Below are 12921 nucleotides of genomic sequence, written 5' to 3' on the forward strand. Positions count from 1 at the left end.
TGTGAAAAATCTCTGTGCCTCCCACTCAATTTTGCCGTGAACTTAAAACAGCTTTAAAAAATAAAGTCTATTAAAAAAGAAAGAAATAAGAAAAGAAAGGAATATGAGTGCAGAATGATCAAGCAGGTGTTGCTCCCAAAAATACAAAGATGGATCAGTATCAGAAAAATGCATCAATGTAATTCATTACTTTAATACCGAAAGAGAAAAAAAAGGATATGTTCTTAACAGATGTAGAAAAGTATTCAGTAAAACAAAGTTTTTAGTAAATAAATAGTATTTTATAAAAATCTATTTGAAAGCTATGAATAAAAGAAAACTTTTTAGCTTTGCTAAGACTTTCTACCAAAAATATGCAGCAAGCATCATCGTAATAAAGATATGTAGGAACATTCTCTTTAAAATTACAAGATAAAAGCAAAAAAAAAAAAAAGGAATAAGATGCAATTCAAAGATTGAAAAGAGAAGATATTTTAAGTGTACAGCTAATAAGATTATTATGAAATTTTAACAAAGGCAATAGACAAATTATTAGAACTAATTAGAGAGTTCAGCAGGTCTGCCAGAATAAGAATAACACACACAAATTAATACTGGAAAAAGCAGTAGAAAATAAGATGCCACTTAAGTAGCAAACTAATAGTATAAGGTGTCTAGAAATTAACCTAAAAAAGAATGCATTAAAACTTTAAGGAGGAATTTTTGAAACTCCATTAAAAGATATAAAAGGAGACCTAAATAATTTCAAATAGACAGCATACTTATAAATGGGACAATTTAACATTGTCTAAATTGAGCTATAAATTTAATATAATTCCAATAAAAGTACCAGCTGAAATTTTTGAGGACTCTGATAAACTGATTCTAAAAGCTATACGGAAGAATAAAGTTTCTTGAATACCCAAGACCACTTTGAAAAAAGAAGAGCAAAATGAGGAGGGACTATACCCACCAAATAGTCAGGTGTCACAGAGCCTCGTAATGTAACCAGTGTGTTCTGGTGAAGAAGCTGACCTAGACACAAACCCATGAATGTGTGGAACTTGGTGTGGGACAGGGATGAAACCCCATTTGGAAAAATTGACTCACTGTGTGGTAAAAATAATAAAGTTTATTCCCTTAAAAAAAAATACCATTTAGCTAGATTTGAATTAAAAACCTGAATGTGAAAGGTAAAACCAAAAGCCAATGGGCGGAAATGTAGTTTAGTATCTTTGTGACCCCAGAATGGAAGGATTTCATAAACAAGACTCAAAATACACAAACTGTGGATAAATTTACCCACATCAAAGTATGTATGTGCAACAAACACATCAGAGATTGAAAGGCTGGAGTGAGATATATTTAGTGTTGAAAACTAACAAGTGATTAATATCTAGAATATAAAAGCTATTTCTGCAAATCAGGAAGAAGACAGGAAACACAACAGAAAAAAATGAGTGAAGTATGAGAAGGGGAAAGTCAGACAGTGAGTAATATGGGAAGAAAAGCTCAGCCTCATAAGAAATCAGAAAATAAAAATAAAACCACAATTAAATACCACCTTACATGTACCAGATTGGCAAAATGAGAAAGTCAGAAAATACCAAGTGTTGGTGGGGAAATGAGAATTTCTTATGCTTTTCTTGATGGAGTGTCAAATGATTGACTATTTTAGAGATCGACCTGGCTGTATTTAGTGAAATAGGTGAATTTAGTCTATAATCAAGAAATTCTGTGCATTTAGAGAGAGAGAGAGAGAGAGAGAGAGAGGCTTTTTTTCTTTAATTGGAGTATAAAATAAATGCAGAGGAAATAGGCAAACTACCTGAAAAAGAATTCAGAGTAATGATAGTAAAGATGATCCAAAATCTTGGAAATAGAATAGAGACAATACAAGAAACATTTAACAAGGACCTAGAAGAACTAAAGAGCAAACAAACAGTAATGAACAACACAATAACTAAAATTAAAAACACTCTAGAAGGAATCAATAGCAGAATAACTGAGGCAGAAGAACGGATAAGTGAGCTGGAAGATAGAATGGTGGAAATAACTGCCGCAGAGCAGAATAAAGAAAAAAGAATGAAAAGAATGGAGGACAGTCTCAGAGACTGCTGGGACAATACTAAGCACACCAATATTCGAATAATAGGCATCCCAGAAGACGAAGAAAAAAAGAAAGGTCTGAGAAAATATTTGAAGAGATTATAGTTGAAAACTTCCCCAACATGGGAAAGGAAATAGTCCATCAAGTCCAGGAAGCGCAGAGAGTCCCATACAGGATAAACCCAGGGAGAAACATGCCGAGACACATATTAATCAAAGTAACAAAAATTAAACACAAAGAAAACATATTAAAAGCAGCAAGGGAAAAGCAACAAGTAACATACAAGGGAATCCCCATAAGGTTAACAGCTGATCTTTCAACAGAAGTTCTACAGGCCAGAAGGAAGTGGCAAAATATATTTAAAGTGATGAAAGGGAAAAACCTACAACCAATATTACTCTACCCAGCAAGGATGTCATTCAGATTCGACAGAGAAATCAAAAGCTTTACAGACAAGCAAAAGTTAAGAGAATTCAGCACCACCAAACCAACTTTACAACAAATGCTAAAGGAACTTCTCTAGGCAGGATACACAAGAGAAGGAAAAGACTTGCAAAAAAAAACCCAAAACAAGAAAATGGTAATAGTAACATACATATCAATAGTTACCTTAAGTGTAAATAGATTAAATGCTGCAAACAAAAGACAGAGACTGGCTGAATGGATACAAAAACAAGACCCATATATGTGCTGTCTACAAAAGACCCACTTCAGACCTAGGGACACATACAGACTGAAAGTGAGAGGATGGAAAAAGATATTCCATGCAAATGGAAATCAAAAGAAAGCTGCAGTAGCAATACTTATATCAGACAAAATAGACTTTAAAATAAAGACTATTACAAGAGACAAGGAAGGACAATATATAATGATCAATGGATCAATCCAAAAGAAGATATAATAATTGTAAATATCTATGCATCCAACATAGGAGCACCTCAATACATAAGGCAAATGCTAACAGCCATAAAAGGGGAAATCGACAGTAACACAATCATAGTAGGGGACTTTAACACCCCACTTACACCAATGGACAGACCATCCAAACAGAAATAAATAAGGAAACACAAGCTTTAAATGACACATTATACCAGATGGACTTAATTGATATTTATAGGACATTCCACCCAAAAACAACAGAATACACTTTCTTCTCAAGTGCACACAGAACATTCTCCAGGATAGATCACATCTTGTGTCACAAATCAAGCCTTGGTAAATTTAAGAAAATTGAAATTGTATCAAGCATCTGTTCCGACCACAACGCTATGAGACTAGGTATCAATTACAGGAATAAAAACTTTAAAAATGCAAACTCATGGAAGCTAAACAATATGCTACTAAACAACCAAGAGATCACTGAAGAAATCAAAGAGGAAATCAAAAAATACTGAGAAACAAGTGACAATGAAAACACGACAACCCAAAACCTATGGAATGCAGCAAAAGTAGTACTAAGAGGGAATTTTATAGCAATACAATCCTACCTCAAGAAACAAGAAAAATCTCAAACAGCCTAACCTTATACCTAAAGCAATTAGAGAAAGAAGAAGAAGAACAACAAAAAACCCCAAAGTTAGTAGAAGGAAAGAAATCATAAAGATCAGATCAGAAATAAATGAAAAACAAATGAAGGAAACAATAGCAAAGATCAAGAAAACTAAAAGCTGGTTCTTTGAGAAGATAAACAAAATTGATAAACCATTAGCCAGACTCATCAAGAGAAAAAGGGAGAAGACTCAAATTGACAGAATTAGAAGTGAAAAAGGAGAAGTAACAACTGACACTGCAGAAATACAAAGGATCATGAGAGATTACTACAAACAAATATATGCCAATAAAATGGACAACCTGGAAGAAATGGACAAATTCTTAGACAAGCACAACCTTCTGAGACTGAACCAGGAAGAAATACAAAATATGAACAGACCAATCACAAGCACTGAAATTGAAACTGTGATTTAAAATCTTCCAACAACAAAAGCCCAGGACCAGATGGCTTCACAGGTGAATTCTATCAAACATTTAGAGAAGAGCTAACACCCATCCTTCTCAAACTCTTCCAAAATATAGCAGAGGAAGGAACACTCCCCAACTAATTCTACGAGGCCACCATCACCCTGATACCAAAACCAGACAAAGACGTCACAAAAAAAGAAAACTACAGGCCAATATCTCTGATGAACATAGATGCAAAAATCCTCGACAAAATACTAGCAAACAGAATCCAACAGCACATTAAAAGGATCATACACCATGATCAAGTGGGGTTTATCCCAGGAATGCAAGAATTCTTCAATATACACAAATCAATCAATGTGATACACCATATTAACAAATTGAAGGATAAAAACCATATAATAATCTCAATAGATGCAGAAAAAGCTTTCGACAAAATTCAACACCCATTTATGATAAAAACTCTCCAGAAAGTGGGCATAGAGGGAACTTACCTCAACATAATAAAGGCCATATATGACAAACCCACAGCCAACATCGTTCTCAATGGTGAAAAACTGAAACCACTTCCACTAAGATCAGGAACAAGACAAGGTTGCCCACTCTCACCACTATTATTCAACATAGTTTTGGAAGTCCTAGCCACAGCAATCAGAGAAGAAAAAGAAAATAAAAGGAATCCAAATTGGAAAAGAAGAAGTAAAACTGTCACTGTTTGCAGATGACATGATACTATACATAGAGAACCCTAAAGATCCTACCAGAAAACTACTAGAGCTAATCAATGAATTTGGTAAAGTAGCAGGATACAAAGTTAATGCACAGAAATCTCTTGCATTCTTATACACTAATGATGAAAAATCTGAAAGAGAAATTAAGGAAACACTCCCATTGACAATTGCAACAAAAAGAATAAAATACCTAGGAATAAACCTACCTAAGGAGACAAAAGACCTGTATGCAGAAAACTATAAGACACTGATGAAAGAAATTAAAGATGATACAAACAGATGGAGAGATATACCATGTACTTGGATTGGAAGAATCAACATTGTGAAAATGACTATACTACCCAAAGCAATCTACAGATTCAATGCAATCCCTATCAGACTACCAATGATATTTTTCACAGAACTAGAACAAAAAATTTCACAATTTGTATGGAAACACAAAAGACCCCGAATAGCCAGAGCAATCTTGAGAAAGAAAAACGGAGCTGGAGGAATCAGGCTCCCTGACTTCAGACTATACTACAAAGCTACAGTAATCAAGACAGTATGGTACTGGCACAAAAACAGAAATATAGATCTTTGGAACAGGATAGAAAGCCCAGAGATAAACCCATGCACATATGGTCACTTTATCTTTGACAAAGGAGGTAAGAATATACAATGGAGAAAAGAGAGCCTCTTCAATAAGTGGAGCTGGGAAACCTGGACAGCTACATGTAAAAGAATGAAATTAGAACACTCCCTAACACCATACACAAAAATAAACTCCAAATGGATTAAAGACCTAAATGTAAGGCCAGACACTATAAAACTCTTAGAGGAAAACATAGGCAGAACACTCTTTGACATAAATCACAACAAGATCTTTTTTGACCCACCTCCTAGAGTAATGGGAATAAAATTAAAAATAAACAAATGGGACCTAATGAAACTTAAAAGCTTTCGTACAGCAAAGGAAACCATAAACAAGACGAAAAGACAACCCTCAGAATAGGAGAAAATATCTGCAAATGAAGCAACTGACAAAGGATTAATCTCCAAAATATACAAGCAGCTCATGCAGCTCAATATCAAAACAACAAACAACCCAATCTAAAAATGGGCAGAAGACCTAAATAGACGTTTCTCCAAAGAAGACATACAGATGCCAACCAACACGTGAAAAGATGCTCAACATCACTAATCATTAGAGAAATGCAAATCAAAACCACAGAGGTATCACCTGACACCAGTCAGAATGGCCATCATCAAAAAATCTACAAACAATAAATGCTGGAGAGGTTGTAGAGAAAAGGGAACCCTCCTGCACTGTTGGTGAGAATATAAATTGATACAGCCACTATGGAGAACAGTATGGAGGTTCCTTAAAAAACTAAAAATGGAACTATTATATGACCCAGCAATCCCACTACTGGGCATATAGCCTGAGAAAACCGTAATTCAAAAAGAGTCATGTACCACAATGTTCATTGCAGCACTATTTACAATAACAAGGACATGGAAGCAACCTAAGTGTCCATCGACAGACGAATGGATAAAGAAGATGTGGTACATATATACAATGGAATATTACTCAGCCATAAAAAGAAACGAAATTGAGTTATTTGTAGTGAGGTGGATGGACCTAGAGTCTGTCATACAGAGTGAAGTCAGAAAGAGAAAAACAAATACCGTATGCTAACGCACATATATGGAATCTAAAAAAGTAGTACTGATGAACCTAGTGGCAGGGCAGGAATAAAGACGCAGACGTAGAGAACGGACTTGAGGACACATGGGGGGAAGGGGAAGGTGGGACGAAGTGAGAGAGTAGCACTGACATCTATACACTACCAAATGTAAAGTGGATGGCTAGTGGGAAGCTGCTGCATAGCACAGGGAGATCAGCTCAATGCTTTGTGCTGACCTAGAGGGGTGGGATAGGGAGGGTGTGAGGGAGGCTTAAGAGGGAGGGGATATGGGGATATATGTATACTTATAGCTGATTCACTTTGTTGTACAACAGAAACTAATGCAACATTGTAAAGCAATTATACTCCAATAAAGATATTAAAAAGAATTTTTTTAATAAATTGGAGTATTGTTGCTTTACAGTATTGTGTTAGTTTCTCCTGTACAGCAAAGTGAGTCAGTTGTACATATACATATATGCACTCTTTTTTAGATTTCCTTCCCATTTAGGTCACCACAGAGCACTGAGTAGAGTTCCCTGTGCTATACAGTAGATTCTCATTAGTTATCTATTTTATGTATAGTAGTGTATATATGTCAATCCCAATCTCCCAGTTCATCCCACCTTTCCCTTCCCTCCTTGATAACCATAAGTTTGTTTTCTAATCTGTGACTTAATTTCTGCCTTGCAGATAAATTCATCTGGACCATTTTTCTAGATTCCATATATAAATGATATATGATATTTGTCTTTCTCTTTCTGACTTAACTTCACTCTATATGACAATCTCTAGGTCCATCCACGTTGCTGCAAATGGCATTATTTCATTCCTTTTTATGGCTGAGTAATATTCCATTGTATTAATATATATGTACCACATCTTCTTTATCCATTCCTCTGTCAATGGACATTTGGGTTGCTTCCATGTCCTGGCTATTGTAAACAGTGCTGCAATGGATATCGGGGTGCATGCATCCTTTCAAATCATGGTTTTCTCTGGATATATGCCCAGGAGTGGGATTGCTGGGTCATATGGTAGCTCTATTTTTAGTTTTTTAACAAACCTCCATACTGTTCTCCATAGTGCCTTTACCAATTTACATTCCCATCAACAGTATAGGAGGGTGAGAGAGACACTCTTGCACAGGCACACACGAGGACATGCAAGAGAATGTTCATTGCATCCTTGTTTGTGTTGGCAAAAAGTTGGAAGGAAGCTACTGCTTGTCACTTGGAGACTGGACAAAGACAGGGTTGAGGCAGCGGTCTGAAGGAATGAGCTGGATTTTCATATAGCAGCAGGATGGATGTATCCTGGAAACATAATGTTGAGTGAAATAAAAAGTTAGGAAATGCATTAGATATACTCCAAACATGTTTCATGAAAATGCAACACACCAGCACAAAGCAACACTAATTCTCAAGGACACATATATATGTAAATAAACATATGGGAGGTGGATTAGAAGGATGCATATTATATTCACTAGAGCAGGTACCTTTGGGGACACAGAAATGGGAAGTGAAATGGAAGATGAAGGGGAAAATAATTTCATAAATAACACTACATAGGGTCCTGGCACCGATGCCAGTTCTCCAAGATCTGAGAAGCTGGATGAACAAAATCTGTGAACCTGAAGTTCTTTACAAGAAATCGGTTCTTGCTACAACTTTGCTGGGTTGAGTTGTTGTTTTTTATGTCTTTATCCACTGTGATTTTATTTTTATCCTTCCCCCTCTTTCCCCATAAAGGGTTGCTGGCTCCTCAACAGGTCTCAGCAAACTCAGAGGGCGTGGACAACCTCGTGGTGACATGGACAGCTCCGGGGAAAGCTGCCGCTGCTGTGCAGGAGTATGTGGTGGAATGGAGGGAACTCCATCCGGGGGCCAGCACGCAGCCCCCTCTAGGCTGGTTGCGGAGTCCCCCCTACAACCTGTCTGCTCTGATTTCAGGTACTTAATTATTCACCTTCCTTCTAGAGGGTTTCTAAGTTCACCTTTTTTGAGGAAATTGCAGGCGGGAACCCAGAGTCATGCCTTCAGTTACAGGCAGCTGCATGAGAAGAAGGATAGTGATGACCTAGAGCCCATCAGGATGCACCACTGCAGCCATAGAATATACTCACAGATTGACTAAAATCTCTAGAATTTATGGAAAACTCATGTGCCTGATACAGTGCCGTATAAGATGACTGAATAATGAACCCAACAAGCATGGCTGAGAGCTAAGTAGTAACCAGTCAGTGTGATGGACACCTTGAATTTGGGAGTTCATTTAATTTTGAGAACAGTCATGTGTAGCAAGACTTATTATACCCATTGTACAGATGAGGAAACCAGAAGATCTTTCATTTCCAATTCTGCTACTTATTATTTGTGTGATAACAAATCCAGAATTATCTATATGATAATTGGTGTCTCTAGTCCTCAAATTCTGAATCTGTCAGTGGTTAAAATCAAGTGATAGAAAGTGTCAGAAAATATATTCAAATAATTGGACAGAAGTTAATCAATGTCTTTTCTTTTTTTTTTTTTTACAATTTCATTTTACCCTTGGAGCACATCCTAAATTTCTGTATCATACAATATGAATTTAAACTAAAAAGAAATCTCACAAATAGTCAACCATTCAATCCTGAGCATAAACAACATTGGACAATGGGAAAACAAGGTAGCCAAAGGCTCGTTTCATCATTTTTATAAATGCTTGCTGTAGTGCACATCTTCCTCCCATCAGAGTCTGACACTTGCCCTTTAGCTTTCATCACAGCAATCCCTAAATGGGGCTTGCTATTCCTGACCAGTGAAAAGAATCCTTAACCTCTTCTCTCAGAGGAGAGATCTAGTCCTAGTCACGCTGCAGGCAGTTGACATTTGCCAAGCAAACATTAAAAGGCAAGGTCTCAGGTTTATTTTTTTTCAAGTTCTTAATTCACGAACTCTGAAGTCTTACTCTGTCTGTTAGCCGCAGTCAGCTTCTTCTTTTTTTTTTTAATTTATTTTATTTATTTTTATTTTTGGCTGTGTTGGGTCTTCGTTGCTGCACACGGGCTTTCTCTAGTTGTGGTGAGCGGGGGCTACTCTTCGTTGCGGTACGCGGGCTTCACGTTGCGGTGGCTTCTCTTGTTGTGGAGCACGGGCTCTAGGCGTGTGGGCTTCAGTAGTTGCAGCACTGGAGCTCAGTAGTTGTGACTCGCGAGCTCTAGAGCGCAGGCTCAGTAGTTGTGGTGCACAGGCTTAGTTGCTCTGTGGCATGTGGGATCTTCCCGGACCAGGGCTCAAACCCGTGTCCCCTGCCTTGGCAGGTGGATTCTTAACCACTGTGCCACCAGGGAAGCCCCACAGTCAGCTTCTAAGATTGTTTTGTGTTTGAAGTACTCAGAGACCTCCCTTACTTACCGATGAATATGTTACCAAAAACCTATTAGTAGAAATTTCTTCTTATTTTAATTTTCCCAGAGAGAAATGATATTATTTGCATATCAAAGTTAGGTTAGTTAGATGGTCAGTTGCTTGAAAATCTTCTTCCAGGATGAATTTCAATGAACAAGGCATGGGTACATGTGTGCATGTGTGTGTGCTGAAACATTCAGAACATTCAGAAGCCGAAACTACAGTATTGTGCTCCTTCTATTTTTCTCCTAACTGTTGTTCTATAATAATTCAAAATCATCATAAGATAATTAATGCTAATCAGCAGTATCACCCCAAATTAAAATGTTGATAAATGTATCTTCTGTATGGCAATGGACGTGTTAATTTAATGTGTTAAAAACGTCAATGTGATTTTTAAAGTATAAGTTCAGCATAGAGGTTAAAAGTTTTGCAGCCAGACTATCTGGGTTTGAGTCCTGGCTCTGTCACTTACTAAATTGTATGATCCAGGGCAAATTGCTTAACTTCTCTGTGCCTTGGTTTCCTAATCTGTAAAATGGGGGTAGTATCACCTACCTCACTGGATTACTGTGAAGACTAACTGAAAGAGAAAACGTTTTGAACAGTACCTAGCACATTTTAAGTGCTTAATAGTTTAGCTATCATTATTATTATTATTATATGTGGTGGAGCTAAGATTTTAATAGGTTTTCAAGCTCTAAATCCCATATTTTCATTACACCATGACAACTATTACACCTGACCAAAGGATACACACACCCTGCTTAAGGAGACAAGACTTCCACAAATGAAATAAACAGAGGGCGCTGCATGATAATACACGAGCCAGTCCTTAACTGTGTGCCTCTTTTAGAGTCTAGCTACTCAGACTTCTAGTGGGTTGTATTCAGTTTTAATCCCTGTACTTAAAAAGAGTGCTGCCTGGATAACCCAGTGAACATCAGAGGAAAGTGAGTAAGCCATTAGGGGTCTGGAACTTTTAATGTGGAAACCACTTAGCCCATAGAAGAGAATTCTGGATTGGGGCAGTGGGGGGTGGTTGACGGCCGTTACTGGCTTCGACATGTATATAAGAAAGAGTATGTGTCCTTTGTTGTTTTGGAGAGCATAACGAAGGCCCCCTGCATAAAAATTATAAGACAGATGTCAGCTCAATTTTGAGAAAGAACTTTCCTTATACTTGATGGTCTCTAATAGGACAGTTGATTGCCCCTCAAGGCAGTGTGTTCTCTGTCCCTAGAGTTGTTGCAGTAGAACCATTTTTCCTTTAGGGCTGTTATGCCCATCAAATCAGATGAAACAGCGGATAGAAAAGGCATTTACTGAACTCTAAACTGCTATATAATTGTAAACACTTATTATAAACTGTATTAGGATTTACCCCTTTGGGATAGTTTCAACTATATAGTCCCTACAGTTCTTTCCTCTTAGAAATTCTATATTCTACACACAATGCATAAAATAGATGACAAGAGAGAATGTTTTCCATACTTAGGAAGCTAAAATGTTTCCTAAGTATGACATATTCATTTGAAGAAAATGAATAATACTGGGTAAGATAACTATTAATTCAAGTTGTTCTCCCACTTGAAAACACTTGATCAACTATGAGTCTGTGTTGATGTTATGTTCTGGAAATAAACACTTAAAACTTAACTCATACTTATCGTGAATTCAAAGTAACCCTCTCCAATAAGTAAGGTGACTCATTGTCATCAGATCCTTACCAGTCTTTTCCCAGCATCTGGCTGGGGCCGAGCTGGGTGTTTTGGAGCAGACGACAGTAAAGTCCACCTCCTGGATTATAAGTTGGTGGGGTCTAGGCTAGAAACAGTCAGTCCTGTCTTGTCTTGCTGAAAACAGTTCTGACCTCATAGAGACACTCCTTTTACAAATATGTAGACATCACAGTGCCTAGAAAACCTTCCCTGATGCCTAGCTACTTGGGCCCCTCTTCCGTATGGTCCCATCATACTTCCTCTGTGATTACTCCTCATTGCTGATCATTTAATGTTTGCCTTCTCCCAGACTTAATAGGTGAATTTAGCTTTCTGCAGAAAAACCACCTAAGAGGTGGCTTATAAATGTGAAGACAGAGCCTTTGCCCAAGGGTGCCAGGTATATGTGTATGCATGGAGGTTTCAAGATATAAGCCTGGAAGTTGGGGCCAGACTGTAGAAAGAAATGAAAATGTTAAGAGTATGGGCTTCATCCACCAGCAGCAAAGGCTAAGGAATTTTTGAGGTAGGGAGCAGACAATGATTAGGGGGTGTTCATGTAAGAATTAGCCAGTAAAACAGGAGTTCTTAAGGTCAGAACTGGGGAACAAGCTTGCTAGGGCTCTGCTCTTCATAGAAAGGAAAATGTCAGCTAAGTTATGGAGCCACATTTTCCTCCCTCCTCCACTAAGGGTAGGCTGTTCATAAGAAGGAACCCACAGCTTCTGATGCAGCAGTTCCCCAAGGCCTCTGCCCTGAACTCACACTTTGCATGGCAAAATGCAATGAAACCATTTGCCTAATGAGCTCATCTGGAGCTCCCACATGGCACGGTGGTTGGTGGGTCCCTTCCAGAACTAGCGACAGAGCAGCCAGGAACCAGCCCCTCCCAAATGAAATGATTCTATATTCTGTGTTGCCCTTTGAGCTTCTGGGTCTGGAGGCTACCCACAAAGCATCTTTGGATTACAGGACTAAGCTGATTGCAGCCTTGCTCCATTTCACTTGGTTCATGAATACGAGTTGGAACTCACCCATGGCATGAGTTTTGAGTTCCTCATGGTCCCTTCTGACGGTACTGGTTGCACGTCTGAGCTTCATGTACTACCTACTTGCTGGAATATTTAAGGGACAATGGATTTTTATATAACACACACACTAGTAAATTATTTTGTGATGTAAAATTCTTCTTCCCAAAAAAGAAAATGTTAAACCCTAATCAATTGTCAGTGTAGGGGACCAGACCTACCTATGGCAGGGCATTGAACAATATGGGAGAGAGTCCTTACCCTGACCACATGAGACTGTTGGGTACAGTTAGGTACCTAACAGAAATAATCTTTTTCCTTTAAACTG

General features: G+C 37.8%; 1 protein-coding gene across 1 annotated transcript in view; it reads left to right on the forward strand.

The window, feature by feature from the left end:
- IL12RB2 (interleukin 12 receptor subunit beta 2) overlaps window positions 1–12921 on the forward strand; it is an 86273-nt gene that overhangs the window by 50307 nt on the left and 23045 nt on the right. Inside the window, exon 10 of the mRNA XM_036873898.1 lies at window positions 8204–8404. Within this exon, the coding sequence (XP_036729793.1) occupies window positions 8204–8404 (201 nt within the window). The remainder of the gene's footprint in view (window positions 1–8203; window positions 8405–12921) is intronic.

The sequence above is a fragment of the Balaenoptera musculus genome, chromosome 1, assembly GCF_009873245.2.
Source record: "Balaenoptera musculus isolate JJ_BM4_2016_0621 chromosome 1, mBalMus1.pri.v3, whole genome shotgun sequence".
Taxonomy (NCBI): Eukaryota; Metazoa; Chordata; class Mammalia; order Artiodactyla; family Balaenopteridae; genus Balaenoptera; species Balaenoptera musculus.